The sequence below is a fragment of the Barbus barbus genome (assembly GCF_936440315.1).
Source record: "Barbus barbus genome assembly, chromosome: 2".
In the NCBI taxonomy this organism is placed as follows: domain Eukaryota; kingdom Metazoa; phylum Chordata; class Actinopteri; order Cypriniformes; family Cyprinidae; genus Barbus; species Barbus barbus.
In genome coordinates, this window is record NC_136730.1 from 25,319,880 (window position 1) to 25,342,799 (window position 22,920).

Here is a 22,920-nt window from a genome sequence, read left to right on the forward strand (position 1 = left end):
CCACGTTGCTTGAGGTCCAGTGTAAAGTTTCCACAGTCATTGATGGTTTGGGGTGCCATGTCATCTGCTGGTGTTGGTCCATTGTGTTTTCTGAGGTCCAAGGTCAACGCAGGAAGTCTACCAGGAAGTTTTAGAGCACTTCATGCTTCCTGCTGCTGACCAACTTTATGGAGATGCAGATTTCATATTCCAACAGGACTTGGCACCTGCACACACTGCCAAAGTTACCAGTACCTGGTTTAAGGACCATGGTATCCCTGTTCTTGATTGGCCAGCAAACACGCCTGACCTTAACCCCATAGAAAACCTATGGGGTATTGTGAAGAGGAAGATGCAATACGCCAGACCCAACAATTCAGAAGAGCTGAAGGCCACTATCAGAGCAACATGGGCTCTCATAACACCTGAGCAGTGCCACAGACTGATCGACTCCATGCCACGCCGCATTGCTGCAGTAATCCAGGCCAAAGGAGCCCCAACTAAATATTGAGTGCTGTACATGCTCATACTTTTCATGTTCATACTTTTCAGTTGGCCAACATTTCTAAAAATATTTTTTTTTGCATTGGTCTTAATTGATATTCTAATTTTCTGAGATACTGAATTTGGGACTTTCATTAGTTGTCAGTTATAATCATCAAAATTAAAGGAAATAAACATTTGAAATATATCAGTCTGTGTGTAATGAATGAATCTAATATACAAGTTTCACTTTTTGAATGGTATTACTGAAATAAATCAACTTTTTCATGATATTCTAATTTTATGACCAGCACCTGTATATTATGGAAAATAGTATTTTGATAGCTTGCTCTAAAAAGCTACTGATTTATGTGGTATCTGAATTTAGGACTGACAATGAAATAAAACATCAATAGATGTTTAGTCATGCTTTTTTTTTCTGTACCCAGCATGTCTGTGAAGGCTGGAAGACAGGACTGTATATTTCAGCAGTGACTCCTCCTCCAATTTTTGAGTGTATATAGAGGCAGTGACCTGACAAAAGAGAATAAAGAGTGTCCTGAGAAGTCAGGAAATACAAAATCAAACCAAACCTTGTTAACATCTAGTATACTGTATAGTGAGAATATGGTGCAGGGCCGGCGCTCCGCACACGCACATCACGCACTGCGCGTAGGGCACCAAGTGCTTGGGGGGGGCACCAAAAAATCTGGGTCGTGAAAATATCATCACAATATAGGCTACTAGTATAAATAACAAATAAAATATTTCTAGCATGTTAATATACAAAAGCAATACAAAAGTAATATAGGCCTAGACCAAATTAGTCGAGAAAAAGGTGAATCTCTGTGCCAGTCTCCCTCTGGTGCCCCCCCTTCCAGTGGTCTGTTCAATTATACTTCAATCAATTTCAAATTTGGCCGACACCGACCTCAGACATGGCCTCGAAAAGGCACCAAGAGTCGGGGGCGGAAAAAAGAAAAAAGAAGAGACAGCGGGATGATGCTCGCGCGTCGCTTGCAGGTAAGACAATGTTTTAAATAAAAATGTTAGTTTTGTGCGTGTAGTATGCATGTCCAGGGGCGTCGGCGCGTCCGCGTCGCTAGTAGTGCAAAAGATCCGGGGCTTTAGCCCTGCATGTTGAGTCTTTTATTTTAACGGGGTCCGGGGGTTTCTCCCCCGGGAAATTTTGAAACTTGGGCTGTTAAAGATGCAGTTTGTTTGAGAAGGAAAGGAAGGCCAATCGTTGGGGTCCTCATCGTCATATTTGAATGACAAATAAAGCTAATTTTCCCCCTAGGTAGGCTATACGTTACTGATGTGTGTGCATATAGCTATTAGTGCAGAACGTTCCCTATTGTAATTTCTTCGCTTCAATATAATGCCTATCTGCCTCTTGGTAAGGTGAACTTTAGAAAAACCCTGCAACTGAACGTGATGTGATTTTGCCAAATTAGACCGCTTAGATAAAGTTTTTTCGTTGTTGTTCTATGCGGTCATTTTCAAGAGGTTCGGCCAAGGGCGACTTCTGTTGGTGAAACTGAAATTAGAAAAAAAAAAAAACACACAATCTCAGTGTTTGTATATTTTCATATTCACAGAGTTGTCAAATTATTAGGCCTGGGAAAAGATTAATCTCGATTAATCGCATCCAAAATAAAAGTTTGTGTCTACATGATATATGTGCGTGTACTGTGTATAATTATTTTGTATATAGAAATTATATATACAAAATAATTATACAAAATTATATATACAAAATAATTATACAAATTTTTTTTTTCAAAGCTCAAACTCATCAAAACGTACCTGCGTTCATCAATGGGGCAGGAACGTTTAAGTGGTCTGGCTGTCATCAGCATCAATGGGGACGTGGCTCAGAAACTGTCATATGATGACCTGATAGCTGATTTTGCAGCTAGGAAATGTAGGCGTGTGCCTCTGTAGGGCCTCTGACAACTGATGGTAGTGAAAATGTTTAATATAGTTCTATAGAATAGCAGAATGGTCTCTTTATAGAGATGTAGTCCCTCTGTTGAGTAAATTCTACTGTGCAGTTATGTATGGTTATTTGCAGTTTAAAATGTGCACTTTAAAATTCATACTTCATAAAATTCATACACTTATACTGTTATTTGCACTTTAAACTTTTTTTGCACTTTTAACTTTCTGTGTTTACATTGTTCTGTTCCAATTATTTATTTGCAGCAGTTATTTTGGAAGTAAAGAGAACCTAACTAAGAAATTCTGAATGGTAGTTATTTCTTTGGTGGTGGTGGGGGGGGCACCGCCAAGCGTTTGTGCTTAGGGCACCCAAATGGCTAGCGCCGGCCCTGATATGGTGCTTACACTGAGGGAGGAAAACTAATGTAAAAGTTACAGGGTGGAAGGCATGTAGAAGATTGTGTACAACAGGTTTTTCAGAAACGCTGATCATGTTAATAATTAGAAGCCTTACAAATTCATCAGTAGGTTTTATAGAGTTAAGTGGTATCCATACCGATATAAGATGAACTGTTTTACTTACCAGTAACATTTTCTCTGTGGTCGGTCTCAGTACTGGGACGGCTCAAACTTGATCCTCTTATCCAAATATGATGTTCATTTTGAAGTTGAAAACCACAGAAACCTTCCTCAAAGTCACATCTCACAAACTCAGAGCCTATATGAGAGGAAAGTTACTTTATTTTACATTACAGTAAAATAAACACTGGTGTCTGCTAATCATTTAAAATCTGTTACAGAGACACCATTAGAAACATGCAACTCTGTACGGCATCCATCATATAACACATTTAATATGCGCTTAAAATCTGTTGTCACAAAATAGACTCAGGAGATGCAAAATGGAAAAAATCAAGTTATATAATATAATGTGTTGTGTTTATATGGACAACATAAGATGAAAATGAAAATACGAATGGAAAAACTTTCTTAGCATCATTAAAAGGATGAAGGTGCAAAACAAAAGAAATAGTGGTCAACCCTAATACATCAACCTCAATTCTGTAATGCTCTGCTTTTTAAAAGCCCCAAAAGGATTAAATCAATATTATAAAAGCACTGTTGTAAGACCTCCCAGTGCGCTCCTTTATGCGTGTGCCATAAATCTCACTATTTACACATGAGGGCCTTTAGGAGCATTTAAAATCATGTTGCCAACAGAGAGGGAAAAAAGGGCCATTACTGTCAAAGAATTGCCTGCATAAGCACAGGAAACATACACAAATAAAAGAGCAGACAAAGGAGCTGAAGAGCAAATAAGACTAACTTACAGACTAATACTTACAGTTAGTCTCATCACTGCCATCTGCACAGTTCTCTCTGAAATCACACACATGTTCCTCAGATACACAGCCGCCTCTCGCACAAGTAAACTCCTCAGGCAGACATGGCGTAGATGACACACTCGCCAGGAAACACAGCAGAAATGAGGCCCACACACACACCCTCATTGAGCTCTCTGACAGACACTCATTCAGATCTGTAAGCACAAACACAGAGACAGACACACTCACACCTCAGTATCCACAAAACATCAATCCTCAAAATCCTGAGTCTCAGTCTGCTGTATAACCTCGACTTTGTGCTACGGACAGCCGCGTCTCACGGAACACTAATGAAAATGACTTTATGGCTGTTACACAATAGCCCTGCTTTCTTTCATTATGTATCTCTGTGTGTGTGTGTGTGTGTCTGCACCTGATGTCAAAGTGTGGGGTCAAACTCCATGCAATTGGCTAGAGATAAAGTGACAGTAAAATCTAATCTATTATTTTAAGACATAATATTCTGTGCAATAAGAACTCAAGTTTACAATCGTGAGTTAAACATTTAGGTGAAGACATAAAAAGCAATTTAAACAAGTATTAATAGAAATTTGCTGCTATCTTAATTCCCTTCATTTTCAGTTCGAAGAAACAGCACTGAATAAAAAATAAAATGGCAATGTAATCAAGCGTTAGCTCCACCCTCTGTCCTGTTCATTCAGCTATAATTTCATTTTTCATGAAACAATGACTAAAATTCTAAATCATTAATGGGGTGTGATAAAAGAGTTGCTCTGTTGGCCATAATAATATCAGAATATCCTTCAAGCACAAAAGAACACAGTGATAAGAATAAGAAATTAATAATTAGGGATTAGTTAAACAATAAATAACAATAAACAATACATTTTCTATCAGCCCCACATCATTACTGATAAACTTGACATCCCTCTAAAGATGTTAGCTGAAATGAGCTATTGTAGGATAATAGCTGGGCAAATAGAAGGTGACTATACTAATGATCCTCCTGTGAGTGATAAGATCCAGAGACTGAGGTAGTGATAATGGATATTAAGACACACAAATCCTTAATAGTCCAATTGAAGAACAAATCCTGTCACCAGGGATGTCACTTGCTGTCTATGTGATTAGTTTGGTTTATTGATTGTCAGCGCCAGGAGATTTAAGTGGCTGTGTTCTCACTTAATGGACACTAATTATTATGTCAGTCGTCAAGACAGACAACACAACAGAAGACAGACAGTGTATTAAGCATTGATCTGTCTTTAAATAAGCTTTTGGGCATTTACATACACTCTGTGGACATTTCAGCAATATTAAGGAAGATTGTTTATCATCCTCCTTTTTTAGAAAATGACTGTTTTCAAACAGGTTCCTCCAATATTATCTACATCTTCAAACAGGTGAACAAATAGGTAGTCCAGCACCAAACTCATGCCACATGTCGTTGAGTCATTGTAGCCACGTTAGCATACTCAAACACTGCTGTAATGTTATGCATCACAGAGACACAATGTTTATTGCATCTGGAGAAATCGAGCTGTAAATGGCTCATCTAAAAATGCTCTGCATAATAATAATGATTAGGAGAAAATCTACAAACATCACCATTAAAGGGATAGTTCGTCCAAAAATTACAATCACTTACACTCACCCATCACCCTTATGTTGTCTCCAAACCTTTATGACTTTCTTACTTCTGTGCAACATAAATTAATTTTTTCGAATATAATATAAATTTTTTAAAATAATTTTTATCTGGTCAATACCAACCAAAGCTGTCTGATTTTGTGTTTTGCAGAAGAAGAAAAAAACAGGTATAAGATCTATCCACTTATTAATTCATAAAATAATATAAATTACTGCTCATTAATGCTGTCTATTAACACTAAGACTGTGCAAAGCCCTCTTTTACATGGACACTTTACTGATTTTGTAGCTCTTGCTCACTTTTCATTTACAACAGTTCATCTCAGACTCAAGCTGTCACTGATCGTCCACTCCTGGGAGTTTCATTCTCCTTTTGAATTGAATAAATGGAATTTTATAGTCTGTATGTTACCTGTCAGAGCTAAACTATTAGCCTGCCATGGCTGCTCCTTAGGTCATCCACCCATTCCATCACTCTCCTTCTCCATCAGCCCATGGAGAGCATCTCCAACCCTTACAAGCCCTCCGCTCTTCAATCCTGCTTTCTATAAAACAATATTTGTCACACTATTTATTACAGGCACCCTCAGACCCCCTTTCTTTGTTTTTCTGGTGGTGGTGGCGTAACTTCAATATTTGTCTTTTACTGGCAGGTCTGTAGTTATTTTGGAGTAATTGTTAAGACTACAACTATTTGTTCACTGCTCAATGATCCAAATAAATTGGTTGGGAAAGCATCCATATCAAGGAACCCACAGTCCAAAAATACCTATTTCAGGTCTTCCAGTACCTGAAATTATGACTTTTAAATGAGTACTATTATTGAATTCTCAGTTTACAGTTCAGCTTTTAGGTCCAAAGCATGTTATCCCGCAGAGAAAGGTATAATACAAGAGTTAGTGAAGTTTGACACATGCATCATTCCTCTTGTGCTTGAGCTAAAAGCCCCATATGTTCTCTATCAAAATACTAATATAATAAAATAATCAACTCAGCAAGGTCATTCCTTTTCCAATTTCAAATTGCTCCTTGAAGTGCTCGATCAGCACTTCAAGGAGCAATGATCTGACAAAATACATAGGTTTCAAATATAGAACATATTATTTATAAGGGGAGTTTTACAAATGGTGTGTAAAACACTTTAAATGCTACAGTAAGATTAATGAAGGACAGAATGGTACAGAGAGGAAAATGACTTGTAGAAACAGTGACAACAACTAAATTAAAGTTATTAAACCAAATGTTGTCAGTACGGTATCCAGTGTTTTGAAAATTGTTGTGTAAATGGAAACGGACAACCACAGTGACAACCCTTTTTTTTTTTAGTAGGTACAATTGTTTTTACACTTTTTTAAAATGCATTTCCAGAGAGTAATACTAGTACAACAGATACAAAATAAAATAATATACATTAGTATAAGATATACTATACTACTAGAATTAATGGTTGTTAATTGTAGTACTAATTTTCTGTGAAAATATCTACATGCAGCTCGTTTTTTGTTACTTACAAACAATACATGGAGGAAAAAGACTTTGAGCAACCACTTTTTATTCTCTCTGTCAGCTGAGCTGACCCTTATACTCACACAGATGTGTGTCACTGTGGACAAGTCATCTAAATATAACTGTGCTTTGATCATATTATCCAGGCTGCAGTGTTTGTAGCACAGAGATTTGGAAACTACATGCATCTCAATAAACCACCATGAATTTGAGGCAACCAAAATGTTTTGTAAATGAGCATGAATTTAATTTCCTTGAACAGGTATGAGCATCACACTCGGCTGAACACTAATCAGCTACCATTCCGTTACTGAGAATAATGATAAAAATTTAACCTGAGCAACTTTATAGATTGAAGAGCTGCATTGCATTTAAATATAAAAACAGGGATACAAAAGGTACAGAAACAAAGATCAACAGAAGAAATACAATTACAGTATTGAAATACCATTATTCAGAATATTTATTCCAAATCAACATGTCTGTAGATGTTTCTGTTATAAATCTACAGTTAAATAGTTGCGTCATGATTTGAATGACTGTTCATTCTTGATTGGATCCTCCCTCTTTGATCATTTCTCTTTCTTTAGACTTTTCTCACCCAGACAAGTTTAAACAAACTGTTTAATCTTTAACAAGTCTGCACACACATTGTCAGGACTAATCACCTACATGTTTTAAGATTACATACAGTAACATATTCATGTTTTATCATGTGTTGCTTCTAAGGGATACTGAAGTTAGTTAGTTACTGTTAGTTTTTAGAAAATGATTAAGGAAAGAAAATGCAAAAAGGAGGTATAGAACATAAATGGCAGGCTTGAAATAAAACCCGAAGTTAGATGAAAGAATTGGCCGTCTGTTTAAAGAGCACATCAGTCATATGACTTCAAGGAATGAAAATGAAACAACAAGCGCATCTAAATGCTCTAGCCTATATTTGGAAGACCTTTACACAAATTTTCAAAATGATCAAAAAGGGTTAAGACATTAAACATAATTGGGTTTAACAATAGGTCCTGTTGTACCAACTGTGCATTAAATGCAGGAGCTCAGTTTGGACATGTAGAAATATCTTTCTTTGTACAAAGGTGAGGAATTACAGTCATAAATAAAGCGGAAGAAAAGTGTCACAGAATCCTCACAGAACAGGCTCCTGTAACCAAAATAGCAAAGACAACTGACAGACAGACTTGATAGGCCTCAGTGATGAACATATCACAATGGCTTTGGCTCTAATTGCTTTAGCCAGAATTACATTTTCTTCAGGAAATTAGTTATATTGATGTGACCAAAACTATGCAAATGAAGACATGGACCTAAAGTCACAGAACAGCATTGACAGAAATCAGGGGAAAATATTCTGTCAGTTCAGTCAATAACTGTATGCCGCTCTACCTACGGTTTCATCTAGGTACTTTGGGACAAAATATTCCCATCCTATTAACAGAGGCAATAAAATGATATTCCTGGCACTAGAACAGACTAGACCCACATTGGCATACGTCAATTCTCCTTCCTGGGGTTCAAATGAAAGAGAGCACTTTGTATTTGATCCAGTCGTTTCATCTTCAGATTCCCCTGTCCTTCACCTCCATTCCTTTGTGTCTCTGACTCACTTTCTCTTTGTTGGCAGAAATATTCTGTTTAAAACAGAGCTGCACCTAGGCCACAGAATAGACTGCAGCCTTTTAACAGTGGGGTTACCATGGATACCCGTTATTATGACCCCTACTGATGATGACAGAGGACCCAAAGGATCCTAAGTGATTTCCCAATTTTAGCAAACAGTACAGGATTTGCCCTTCACCTCTAGGGTGAAGTTTCTTTTTCTTCCGCTCCACTTTACATTTATGACATATTAATCATTAATAAGACTGGTGTAAGGTTAAGGAGATTTTCCATAGCAGCTCAATTCTGAGTAGGTGTGCAGGTTTGGTAACCATCACCCAGGCTCCAGAGAACAAAGCATCAGTACGACAAATAGATTTGATCCTAATACAATGTAAGCAATTACATCAGAAGGCTAAGTGTGCATTATAAATCAGTCTGGAACAGTAATGATTACACATACTTTGAAGAAATCACTACCTTATATTGGAGTATTGCTGGAATACTTGATAGATCATTACACGAAGTGACAGGCCATGATTGCCTTGATAGATTGATTAATAACGTTCAACCTCAGCTACAGCGTTTTGCCAGAGTGCAAGTGTGAAACACAAAGAGAAAGCACGCAAGGCTGATGAAAGGCAAATGGATGTCAGAGAATGTAATCACACCTTTGCGATCGAAGACTAACATCGTCTGACTGTGCGGAAGTGCGGCACTGGCACGAGACAATATCGCACCCTGGTGGATAAAATGCGCAGTTGCAATTTGTTATTTATTTTAACAAAACGGTAAGCATTTCGGAAACTAATCAAATATTGACGAGACAATGTATCTCACGCAGTCATAAATACAGTTATTGAACATTGCGTTAACAAATTACCCAGTAGCTTTCAAACTGGTCCATTAGGTATGGTTACACTTTATATTAATAGTCCACTTTAGACATGCTACTATAAGTAACTTTGCAACTACGTCAACTAATTCTCTGTAATTTGCTACTACATGTCTACTAACTCTCAGTAGGGTAGGTTTAAGGTTAGTAGAATAAGTTGACATATACTTGTAAAGATTCTCATAGTCACTATATGTTGTGGACCCATCAAAATAAAGTGTTAGCAGATATTAAGCAGACAGTCTACTAATAATCTAATGACTGCTAGTTGACATGTAGTTGTAAAGTTACTTACTGTTTGAAGAATGTCTAAAGTTGGCTATCAAAATGAAGTGTTACCCTGATAACACTTGAGTGTTTACAATGTGTCCGGCTTGTTTTTCAGTGATGATGCTGCAGCAAGAAGGCAGATGTGGTGGAGACAGTCACAGGCACATCTTCAATGCAAGCGTGAACATATTTCACACATCATCTGTCTTACAATTATCATCTGGAGAGTTGTTCTCAGTGTGGATAATTTCCCCTCCATCTGATTATTAAAAAACGGATGTATTTAATGAACGGATGATCCTTTAATTTCATGTTTTTGTATTGTAGATCAGTGGTTCTTAACCCTGTTTGATTCTCCTTATGTACCTCTGGTACTTACAATAAAACAAATAACCTAAAACATAAGTTTAATGTTGTGCATCATTTTTAGTCTTAGGAGAATTACTCTTTTAGCTTTTTAATGAATAGTTAACTACATTAAAAAAAGTTAAGACGTTGTATTTTACAGCAATAGATGCCTGCTTTACAACCTAATAAATAAACCAATGGACTTTGGAGGGGATTACATTGAGATTTATTGCCACAAATCAATTTGACATGTTTTACATGAAACTAGCAAGTCAGCAAATAGTGAACTCCAGAAGCCTTGAAGATTCTGGGGACTGAATTAAAAATAAAAATAGCTGTTGGATTGGAGGAGTCGAATCGGTCATGTACCCATCTCAGACCTATATTCCTGTTTACTGTCCTATAAATAAAATGCAAAAGCCGCCCAAAATAAAACGGCAATTTTTTTATTTATTAAAGTGCCCTTTACCCCACATTTTCTTTATTTTTTTGACTCAACACATGGACAATTTACGTCAGAATCAATTCCTTTCTCAGCTGAAAGCATTCCCTGTCATCAGCTACAAAGCCAGTTTGTATAGAAATAGATTCAAACAAAGTGCAAGCATGGACAATTTCCAAATGGATACATGGTCCAAAGCTGTGGAGTCTGTATTTTGAATTCAAATACACTAAAATGGCTTTATAAAACTCACAAAATGCACAAAAAGAATTTACCTTCTCTTGTATAAAATAAAAGTAGAAAAAAAAACTGAAACCATCATATTTGACCAAATAATACAACAATAACAATTAAGATTTCAAAATAAAAGCTTTTATTATAAAACTATAAGAATTAGCAAAGTTGCTACGGATTTCACCGGCTCATTTAGAAATGGCACATCTGAGAACCAAATGGTTTGACCATGAACTTCAGCAATGAAATAGAATATTACATTGCCGTTGGCAGAAACACATCAGTCCCATTCTCACGGGTAAGCCACAATTCCAATTTTAAATAGTTTTTGTTCCAAAAGACCTCCGTTCAACATTGTATGATACAAAATAAACTCATATCAGGTTTGTAAAGATGCATAACAACACACACTGATACACTGCTTTAGACCGTGATTGTGAAAAGAAAATATCTTGCAAAAATCTGATCAATGACATATTTATGTTAATGGTCACAGCAGCCAAATTCATTTCTTTGCGTCTCCATGTGAAATTGTAATGAAGGTTAAACAGCACATCCACAACAGTCAGTTTAAATAATGACCTCAAAGAATCACCACCTAAAACCTTTGCAAAACAGAAAGAGACAGGTCCATAGGGTTGATTTGTGTGGATCACCAGCCAATTACAATTATGCAAATAGAGTTCAATGTTGGGAACAATGTCAGCGACAGCACCAATTTGTAGTCTCTGCAACAAAGTCTTGGATGAGTTTCCCCTTAACTTAGCACAGAGCATGGAGAGGATGGGGGAAAAAAAGTGAAAACAGAAGTTTTAGCTAGAACCAATAAGCTTATTGGCAAAATCACCATGCAAACAAATAAGAACTAGAGCTCATGCACACATATTGTACCATATAACCTGAAAAAAAGAGTGACAAAAGAAAATGTCCGGATATGAACAAATCTGAATAAACCGACAATCACATATAGCAACAGACACAGCTATTATGGCTAGTTGACAAGTGAAGATCATCTACAGTGAATATTTGCACCAAGTGGGTTGGGATAGAAATTTAAAAAATCCAAAAATCATAATACTGAGTTTCTATTGAACATTATTTCCTCCTCATAACTGAAGGACTTTATGCTATAACCACACTCCAGCAAGGAGAATGGTTACTTAAAAACACAGAGACAAAAACATGCTAGTTCACCTGCAGTGATGTTGCCCCCCCCCCCCCCCCCACACACACACACACACACACACACACACACACACACACACCTGTAACAGACATTTCAGTAAATCCAGCCAACTGCTGCTTTCTAATGTGTGCCATTTCAAAAAAAGATGCTTGAAAAACAATGTGTCACTCTGCTTTACCTTGCAGCAATGATCAAACCTGGTATCCTTCTTTAAATTGCATCTCACATAAATTATGTTTTGAGCTCTAATGGCCACGTCTGAAATGGTAACAGCACCCTCTACTGTAACTAATGATTGAGGTAATGTGTACTAAGTGACATGCTCAGGTGTGTTCATGATATGTAGTGGTGTTGCTGGGTACCAATGGCACTTTAAACACTTGATACCCAAAAAGCTTAACCAAAAACAAACAATAACAATAATTGACCCAAAGATTCCCCATGTGAAAATGTAACATTTTGACCATTCAAATCACTTCCCAGTAGATTTAAAGAACAACATACACGATTAGCTTAATATACTTATCTGGAAAACATCTGTCCCACTGCCAGTGTGTTAAAAACACAGTCCCTCCTCACAAACACATACCAGCACTGTAGTGCCTCTCTTTAAGTTCAAATACTTTAGACTTTGAAGATCTTCTGTTATACACTCAGTACAAAAATCCAGTCATTCCCGATATAATATTGATCGACAAGACAGTCAAACCAGATTCACGAAACTGATAAATCCCAGCTGAGGTAGGTGTCCAGAGAGTTCAGCTGCAGAGTGGCAATTCTGATTAAGAGATTCAAAATAAAACATAAGCAGCCAATGGGATGAGCCTGCGATGCCACCGGAGGAGGTGGAAATCACTGTCAATCAGTCCAATGAGTGGAATCAGAGGCTATCTGAGCCCAGCCCTCGAGGTCATCCACTCTAAACCTTGACAGAGCCTGAAACAACCCACACACAAAACAAAAGAAGTAAAAAATAGGTATGCCCCAATAGTACAACTCTGGCCAGTGTGATAACATACATGGTCAATATTAAAATTCTACACCAATGCCTATAAAAAGCAAAAACAGTTTTAAAACCTACAGCACACAGCATCATGGCATTATAATGTACATTATGAAAAGAAAAAAAAAAAAAAAAAGATTTTTGATAATTATATTTAACAAGATTATTAAATGATTCATGTTTTAAGCACATTCTAAGTAGAACAAATAAGGCAACTTAGAGGATCTCATGTCAGAGTACATTGTTTTCAGAAGTACTGTTTTTTTAATGGTTAAAACATTTTTAATTTAATGACTCATTTCCACTGAGCGGTACGGTACAGTATGATTCGGTACGGGTAACCCTGATCAGTCTTGCGTTTCCACTGCCAACAGTACCCTTTACTTGATAGGCGTGGTGTATGCCGGAAAGTAGCGATCGACAATAAAGTGCAACAATAAGCACAACTCCACCTCTTTTATGTCATTATAATCTATATTTATTTATATTTATTCATCTATAATCTGCCCCGTAATCATAATTTGTGTGAAAAGGAATAAAGTTTTTGTTGTTTTACTGTCATTAGTGTTCATTTCAGCTGGTGACTGCAGTGAATTAAATGTATAAGTACATTTTAGAGCTTTGCACAAATGTAGATAGGGGCACATTTTTCCAATAAGCCTGGATTGATTGTTTTATTGGGTTGATTGTACATTTTGCGATCATTAATCTATTACACCGTACAGCACCTATAGGCTAGTAGAGTTACTCCATGTGTCTGTACTGCAGGTCTTACCCTTCTCCAGTGAGCGCACAGCAGGACTGGATGTGCCAGGGATGATCCTTGATGGAGCTGAGGGTCAGGTATTTGGAAATCTCTGCTGCTGACATACAACCCTTCATGTCCTGCTTATTAGCAAAGATCAATACTGCAGCTTTGCGCAGATCCTGAAAGAAAGAAGACCGAAAACAACAACTGAAAAACAGATTCAAATGTCGCTTTTTTTGAGATGGGATTTATATCCATGATCCGGTTGCTATAAATGTTAAAGCATTACCTCATGTGCAAGCATCCTGTAGAGCTCTTCTTTAGAAATGGCTAGTCTTTCTCTGTCAGTACTGTCCACTACCAGTATGATGAACTACCAAGAGAAAGTACATACAAAACTTTATTATCAGATGTCAGGCAGCATACTATTGCACTTGCATTCAGGGCTGATGACTAAGTTTATTAAGGTCACATTTGTTTGTTGCTCAGTGTGCATGTCCTTGGCAGACATCATGTATCTATGGCCTCGAGAACAAGAGCTCCTGAATAGAGCTTGACAGCAGGGTTACACCACAAATCTCATACGCACACTTTCTGAATGAAAGGCAGGGGTATCGCCATTCAAACCTTTCTCTCTAACCCTGAACTTTGAACTCTGAAACAGACACCAGCTGCTAAGGTCTGGCGGAATTACCGCTGTGCACAACTGTTATTCAAACTATTGTTCACAGCAGACTGAACACACAGCTGTTACTCAGAAATAGGGATGCAGCGATTAACCGGTTCCGCGATTAACCGCGCTTTAAAACGTCACGGTTAATTAATCGTAAAGGTTTCGCAAAACCGAGTGTTTCTGTTGCACGGAGCTGAACTGTTGCAGCTTGTGCAAAATGAAAACAAAGTCACACAAGTGGTGCACCAGCTTCAAATGACGCGCTGCTTATCAGAGACACTGAGGCTACTACACTAATTACATTAGTGACAGAGGGACTAAACAGCAAAGCTTTATTTCCACCAAAGAAATGCCTGTCGATAGTAGTGTGCAGGGCTCCACAGTGCGAGCATTTCACTCGCATTTGCGACTAAAAATAGATGTGTGCGAACTGGAAAATGTATTTAGCAGCACAAGTGCGAATACAAAAAAAAAAAAAAATACAAAACAGCCTAACTTATACAGTAGCCTATAACAAACGTATTAATTTATTCTGTTTATTTATGGAAAAATTGCGATGCAGCCTCATATGATTACTTTAGAACTTTGAAAAGGCAACGGTTTAATTTAAATGAGCACAGATGAGAAGAAAAGCGGAGCGAGTTAAAGTGAAGACGCGGTGAATGACGCACATTCGCCACTAGAGGGCGCTGCCACTGCCGTTACCCCGGTAACCCAGTAAACAAATCAGCTGCACTACTTTCCTAAAACTGTGTAAATAAATAATGTTTCACACTCACAGTCATTTAGATATTTATATTCGCTTTAGTCTTCACAATAGCATCAAATAATTCTTACTTAAAGACTTAATGAGCTATTTATTTTCAAACATTTTTCTAAGCTAAACCATGGCCCATCCACTGATCTATAATAGAGTATATCAACGATATCAATCTATATATCAACGACTGATTCGTTATTATTGTTCAGTAACACAAGTTCCATTAGTTAACATGAAAAAAACAATGACTGCATTTATTAATAATGCTATCTTAATTTCAACTTTTAATAATACATTATAAAATCAAAAAAAAATAAAAGTTGTCTTAATATAATTCAATGGAGCTAACATTAACTAACATAGTTGTATTTTTTATTAATCAACATTAACAAAGAATATTAACTACTGCAACAATTAGCTATTGCACATTTTTAGTTAATGTTAACCTGCTTTAATGTTAACAAATGGGACCTACCTATTGTTCTTTCGTTCATTATTTTCAAAAGAGAAATACTGTCATGGATGTTTACAGAGCAGCGGTCACCTTTTTTAATTCTAATGGAAGAGATGGACTTTTTGTTGTTTGTTTATTATTATTTTGTGCTGTATTGTTGGTTACTGTGTTATTTCTGTTTCAAAAGCCAGCAATAAATAACACTTTAACATCTAAAGAGTGTTCATGTGATTTTATACATTATTAATGTTGGGAAATGAATAAATGCCTAATAATCGTCATAATCGTAAAACCGTGATTATTCATCAGACAATAATCGTACCAGCAAAATCTATAATCGTTGCATCCCTACTCAGAAACAATCTCAACTTACTTCCTTTAAAAATACTATTATTATAGTATGTGGTGTTTGTTACTGGTACTAAAAATATCTACTGGTATTTAAATATGTCTGTAGGAGGACATGCTAGACAAAACTTGGTTTAATTTGACAGAAAACAAGAAGTGGAAAAACAAAAACTTATTTTGTTGATGTTAAGATGGCAAAAACACCAAGACTTCTCCAACAGAATAAGTCTATCCACAAGTCGGTTGCACCTCGATGGTTATTTGATGTGGAAATAACACATTGTTGAAGATGTGGCGGAGAACATAAACCACCGCTCAAAGGTTTGTGTCAGTAAGATCTTATTGAAGTGCTGAGAATTCATGAAATTTACTCCTACTTTGAAACTTAAGTATAAAAGCAAGTTATCAAATTTCTTAAAGCTAAGAATCACTCTTACTCTCCCAGTTATTTAAGACCGCTCGAGAGGTCTCTCAAGTGGTTAGGAGTTGCCAGTAGGGGCTTGTGATGGAACTGAGGAGACAGAGACATGCGCAAATCTTTCAAGAGAGGAGAACGTCTTTGAAATGTTTGACGACGAGCAGTTAATCAAACGGCATCATTTGGACAGGGCAGGTATCATCTTTGTCAGCGACGTCATATCACCCCTAACAATGTGTCTACACCGGAAGCAACAATTGTTCTGCCACAACAGCTAAAAGTCTGTCCACACTGGATGCGACAAAGTGACCGTTGAAAATCCTTTGAACTTTGTCAGAGTACGTCATAAATAGAACGTGGCAGCAGTTTACTGTCTGGGATTTGTCGTGTCGCGCCGTTCACTGATTATAACTCGCATAGTATTTTGTCATGCCACACCACGCCACCGCTCGTATCCGGTGTAGACACGGTGTAACCATGCAGCAATGTATTTTCAGCAGAATTTAAAGATGACGCTTCGCAGGTAATTACGACATGGTGGAAAATGTGTTTCTTTCATTTCCAACATTTATCAATGTATTCTCTAGAAAAGTATTTATTGTCAAATGTGTGTTAATGTAAACTCCTTACAAATTTAACTATTCAATGTGAATTTATCTGAGAATATTCTTAAGGAAATCTATTCAGTGATTGGTCCATGCCCAAGTCGTTATCCAAAATCCTGTAGCAAATCAGCATATTAGAATGATTTCTCACAGGAATAAATAATATTTAAAAAATTCAGTCATTCTACATAGTTATTATTTTTTACAGTTTTATCAAATAAATGCATCCTTAGTGAGAATAAAATATTTTTTTAATTAAACCCAAACTTTTGAACGGCAGTGCACAAACCAAAATAATTTTCCCTTCTATTCATTTTTTTTTTAATTATCTATAAAACGGCATTCAAATGATGTGTATTGTAAAAAGTGCTGTACAAATAAAATGAAAGGTAGGGTGTGTAATTTTTCAAAAACTCTTTAAAAAACCGAGTTGGGGTCGAGTACCAAAACAAATGTGTAGCCAATCAGTAGTAAGGGGCGTGTCTACTCATGATGCAGAGGAGAGAGCTCTCAGTGAACAGCCAAGCCCAGCGACAGAAAGATAGAGATGGCGGATAAAAAACAGAGGAAAACGTCTGCGGAACGATAAGGCAAGAAGTAGAACCGTGTAAATATCGGATCAGCTTTCCAGCGCTGGAGAGAACTCAAGGAGCAGAAGGCCTGCGATCGGACGCCGAGGTTGATTTGGTTCTTCTCGACAGGTGAGTAACACCGTGTCTGCACCGGACACGGCACACCACAACAGCTAAAGTCTACCTACACTGGATGCGATAAAGCGACCGCTGAAAATCATTTGAATTTGTGTCAGCACGTCATAAATAGAACGCGGCAGCAGTTTTCTGTCGGGGATTTGTTGCGCTGCTCGCGTCCGGTATAACATTGATTTTGCTTTGTTTCACAGAACTAATCGTTGCCTGGGTTGCGTAGGCTATGTATGTGTGGGGCGGAGCTATCAAAATAGGGGCGAGACCATTTTGGGGCAGGGGCGTGTTTGTTTTGGTGATTACCAACACTGGCTTCCAGAAATCTCTCACCCCACCTTTAAACTATGCTGTCATGCTCATATGCAGATTCAAGTCATGTCCCCAACCCATTACGTCTTTCGCCCAAGATTGCCTGTCCCCTTTATGAGGTCTCTGTGAACACAAATACAGGCCTAAAACAAAATGCAGAAAATTCATCCTCGGTTTGTTTATTGTAAACTTTCAACCGGTGGTCACATTTACAATGTACAGGCTGTTTGTGATTGAATTCTGTTCACAGTCAATTAATTAATACGCTTCCATTTCACACGTTAAAAAAAAAAAAATCAAACAATGTAATGCCCTTATTTCTAAAGGTCCCCTCTACATGAATTGAGAAGTGTGCGTCTTCAGTTCTGTTAATACAATCATCTCTTATCAAACAGGTTCATCCTAGAGCAGTGCAGTAAGTGCATTACCTCAGTGTTGGAGTAGTATGTGTTCCAAGAGGAGCGGAGACTCTCTTGTCCACCAATATCCCACATCAGAAAGTGGGTTTTCTTCACCACTATTTCCTCCACATTGCTGCCAATTGTAGGAGACGTGTGCACCACCTCATTCATTAAACTACGCGCACAGAAAAAAGGTTCAGATGAAACAATCTATACTGATGCAGTCAATATTTCACATTAATTACCACACTGAAACTTCCTTTACCTAATCAGTACAGTGTCTCTATCTATTGTTTTACGCTGCTGTATGTACACTGCACATAACATTGCATAATGAATAAATTTAATTATAATGTTTAGTGTGTATTGCATGTTCAGGCAATTGTCTCATGTCCTAAAGTCTTAACTAGATAGAAGAATTTCAACTGGCCCCCGTGTGTGGTAATAGAGAGACTATTCTATTCTACTGTATGAAACAGACTCTTTACTACTAAAAAAATTATAAAAACAAGTGCAATAAATAGTCTAAATAAAATAAAATATCCATTACTCACAACTGATAAAGTATAGTGGTTTTCCCAGCGTTGTCCAGCCCCACAATAATCACCTTGTGTTCTACAAAATAGAAATAAAAATACATTACTGATAAGAAAGGTCAAACCAATAATACAGTCATGAAATTAAAAACAACCCATTCATCTCAATAAATAAGAATAGGAATATATGTGAATGCCAATAAAACATAAAAATAATGGAATCCATTATTTACTTGAAATACACAGAGACAATTTTATGCCTCAGCTATAATGTTAAAGTGGGTTCGTCACATTTGCTGTGCTCTTTCATTCCATTCAGAGTTTAATTCTGTTGAACTCCAAGTTCTATTAACTGGAAGATAATTGGTCCAACAATCCCATTCAAATGCACAGCTCGGCCACACGGGATGCACGCTTGCATAACAGAAGATGATGCGATTAGATAAACTGGTGATCCGTCCTTTATCAGAGCAATGTTAGGAAAATCTGACAGCCTGTGTGTGTTTATGTAAGAGAGAAAGAGAGAGCGCATTTGGATTTTTTATCCACCTTTGAACTGATGTGAACTACAGGAAGCAGGACTGGATAACTCATGATATATCTGACAGCGCCACAAAGACAAAATATTTCACAGCTATTACTTCCTCAATGACCAACCCCCTATTTTACTTCTGTATGCCTCCAGCAAAAACATCACAGGACAAAGTGAAGCCAAAAAGAGACACGGTTTCTCAAGACTACAATTAACACCACCCACAGGTTTTGGTGGAAGTTTTCAAAACAAACACAAGGACAAATTTAACCTGACTCTAATATAAGACTACAAGAGCTACTGATCTAAGCTTTAGCCAAAGGACAAAAGTTATGAACATGATTTGTGTAATGATTTACAGGACCAATAGGTGTTATATCTATATTTGACTAATTTAATATACGTTCTTAAACTACACTGCAAACTATTTACATTATATATAGCAAGAATTTCCATTTTTGTGAATGACTGCATGAATGTTTTTGTTTTAGAGAGCAACACTCAGTGTAATGAAGTGACTGGTCCTCTTCAGGACAGTCATTCAGGGAATTAGGAAAGAGAATGAGATTACAAATCCAACAGGCAGAATTCCTTCTGTGTCTAGAAGAGTAGGCCAAAGAGTTATCCTACTTTCTCTTGGGAGCTCCTTTTGGACCTAGAAAAAGACTCGGCATCTAGCCCAGAGGACTGGCTAGTTCATTTGTAATAAATGCATCTAGCACACACAAGAAAACCATATTTCAACAACAGTTAACACGTATAACCTTGAATTAATGCAAATAGTTTGGTGTCAGAAATTATTGAAAATGCACGCAATATCAACAATGTCCATTCCAGTGTTAAAGGAACATCTGTCCAACATTAGAGCAATCTGAATCTGGTTAGGAATGTTTGTCATGGGAAGAAACAGCTAAAAAATGCAAAAAATTAAGCAGGAAATACCATTCTGTTCTTTGCCCACTTTGTCAAAGCTCAATTTTTCAATTATAAAAATATGCATTCAGGTTAAAATGCGGTTAGAAGAGTAACTTTTGGACAATCTAGTTCACTAAAGTTAAAAACTCTGCAGTTTCCATGCACATGTCCATCATTGTGTGTCCTGAAGCCTGGATGTCTCTGGGCAGACTGAACTGACTGCTGAAACTGGCAAACAATGGGAGAGGAAAGCGGTTTCCTCACACTGCTTTTGCTTGCCAGGTGGCCGTGACGTCTGTTTCTCTACACAAAAGCATTTTCAATTCAAATCAGGTCCTTTTATTGTCACTGCACAAGTTGAAGCTGACCCCTCTGTCCTCTAGGCCTACATCACGAGAGACACATCTGTCACAGCAGCAGTGAAGACACCCAAATATGTCAGAGAAAAAACATGAGAACAAATCAGATCTGATAGGCTAAATCATACAGAAACACATGAAACAGCTAAGAGCTGGAAAACAGTTTTACCTCAGGTCAGTTGTAGGCAGCAACATTCATTTTAGAGCAAGAGACTACAGACAAAACCATCGTTTTTTCATACACTGGTCAATTTGAGATTTTGGGCTAATTTGCTTACATAACATGTCTTTCAGATGAGTGGAAAGAAAACACACAATCAATATTTTACAGGTTTCTGCAGATGGATTGATATGTGGTTAATTGTTTGGTTTTGTTTTTTTCTGGCTGTTGACAGTTTTTCTCCTGATTTATGGAGTGATAAAAAGAGATATTCAAAATGCTCTGAAATGTATATTTCATTAGAAAACACATTTTAGAAAACATGTAATACAAATAACTGTCTCAATGTACTGTGATTAATTATTTGGCGTCAGTATAGTGATGTCTATTAATTAGCCTACCTTGTTTTTTGTTTTTTTTAACATATTTAGCTGTGGCGTCTTGCCTTAAAATCTAGTTAGCTGCCAAACATAAGAGTATTTTATTACCGTGTTTTCAACATTGTACCAAGGTAATACCATGTTTATGGACAAGACACCATAATAGTACTGTGAGGCATCACATAAATACATTATAAATGCATATAGTAATCAGTCGGTACCATGGTACTTATCAAAGTACCTGATAACATCACTTTACTATAATACAGCAGTACTTTAGGAGAAAAACATTGGTAGGGTCTGTGCCAGACTCTTTTAAGCCTTTGTCTTACCATGGTTACTACCTACAGTCTTCAGAAAGCACATTATCAATTCAACAAGTGGCCAATACTCAGTTTGCAGGTCATTTTAAATGACCCATATGTTACCTTTACCACTAACACCCAGATAAGATCTGTTTGAGCTACCGGGAGAAGGTAACTTAACGGACCGACTAACCGAACCGTTACAATTACGAAGTGAAAACAAGATCCTGCCTGCTTTAAAATATTCGTTAAGTAAAGTTAAACGTGTCGGTGCGAGGCTGTGTTTTTGAAGGGTTAACATTAGCTCAGCGCTGCGGATTTAAAGGAGCTCACTAGCATGAACGTTAACGTTAGCTCGCTCAGTTCCGCTGGATATCAGCCCGAGGCGGACAACAGTCAAAAACACCCACTACAAAACAGCCAGAACACAATCTCTTACCTTGATTACAAAAGAAACTCCATAGCTTGGCGAAAATGAGACCCATTTCTCCTGGTGGATGAGAGACCGTGTCCGGTGAGGGTGAGTTTAGCGGAGAGGCCTAACTTACAGCAGCTGTCCGTGAAGCCGTTATTTCTTCACAAACCCCATGCGGCTACGGTAACGGTAACTCAGCTGCACTACATGTGTGTAACGTTATGTGTCTGTCCACGCTGTCACAGGTAAGCAGCTCAGAGCAGTTCTTTGTGTGGTCTCCAAACACAAGCCTCTTCACTTCCCAGAGCGCTCTGACCTCATCCACATTTTCCTCATGGACCAAAAAAAAAACGCACATCAGCTCCCTTTGTCTGGCTACACCCGTGTAAGTGCTCGGGGTAGATAGAGGAGCTCAAGGGAGCAAACTTGAGGCACACAGAGTTCACAGCGACGCTCGTGTGTGTGTGCTACTGCTCCTGGATAAATAATAAGAGCTCTATGGAGCGATTTTTGTGCCAATATTTATCAAACAAATCCAGTGTTTTGCAAATAAACACAATCTGCTTTGCAAAGAAAAACTCGACTTTCAAACAAACGCAAAGTGATTTGCAAATACAAAACTCTTTCAGAGAAAATGCAGAGGTATGGACAAATATATGTATCGTGTGTTGCAACTGTGAGACTCATTTGCCTTTTTATGAGGAAACTTGGCTTGATTTTCTCCCAAATGCGACAGGCTGATTTTCTCACACGAGTGCAGGCAGATTTTCTCACATGTGCAATGAGCAACTTTCTTTTCCAAAACAGCAGATGGCGCTGTCAGTCAATTTACGCTAGTCTCCCAAGACCTGAAACACCTCTTTACCTTTTCAGACCAATATGAGTGGGAACAGGTGAGTTTCTGTCTTACTAGATCTATAATTAACCATTTAGATTTAGATTTTCACAAAGCGACCCTACTACAGTGTCAGTGAAATTCACAACAAGTGCTGTAAAGTTGT

At 37.5% G+C, this 22,920-nt stretch overlaps 2 protein-coding genes across 3 annotated transcripts in view; both read right to left on the bottom strand.

Moving 5' to 3' along the window:
• The window catches only part of malrd1 (MAM and LDL receptor class A domain containing 1), a gene marked incomplete at its 5' end in the record, with an annotated part of 47,270 nt that extends 43,353 nt beyond the window's left edge, over nt 1-3,917 (bottom strand). The window contains 3 exons of the mRNA XM_079434777.1: nt 908-996; nt 2,990-3,124; nt 3,752-3,917. Coding sequence (XP_079290903.1) covers nt 908-996; nt 2,990-3,124; nt 3,752-3,917 — 390 coding nt within the window. The remainder of the gene's footprint in view (nt 1-907; nt 997-2,989; nt 3,125-3,751) is intronic.
• Nucleotides 3,918-10,238: 6,321 nt separating this feature from the next.
• LOC306878228 (ADP-ribosylation factor-like protein 5B) lies at nt 10,239-22,417 on the bottom strand. 2 transcript variants are annotated; one of them, XM_079430443.1, is made up of 7 exons: nt 21,944-22,417; nt 20,328-20,705; nt 18,872-18,932; nt 18,345-18,492; nt 13,935-14,018; nt 13,673-13,824; nt 10,240-12,830 (listed from the first exon to the last, which is right to left on the bottom strand). In XM_079430443.1, the coding sequence occupies exons 2-7, from the start codon at nt 20,383-20,385 to the stop codon at nt 12,782-12,784; spliced, it is 552 nt and encodes a 183-aa protein (XP_079286569.1). In that variant the 5' UTR covers nt 20,386-20,705; nt 21,944-22,417; the 3' UTR covers nt 10,240-12,781. The 2 variants fall into 2 exon arrangements, with proteins under 2 accessions (XP_079286570.1, XP_079286569.1); XM_079430444.1 differs by lacking the exon at nt 20,328-20,705 and having other exon boundaries at nt 10,239-12,830.
• Between the last annotated feature and the right edge of the window lie 503 nt (nt 22,418-22,920).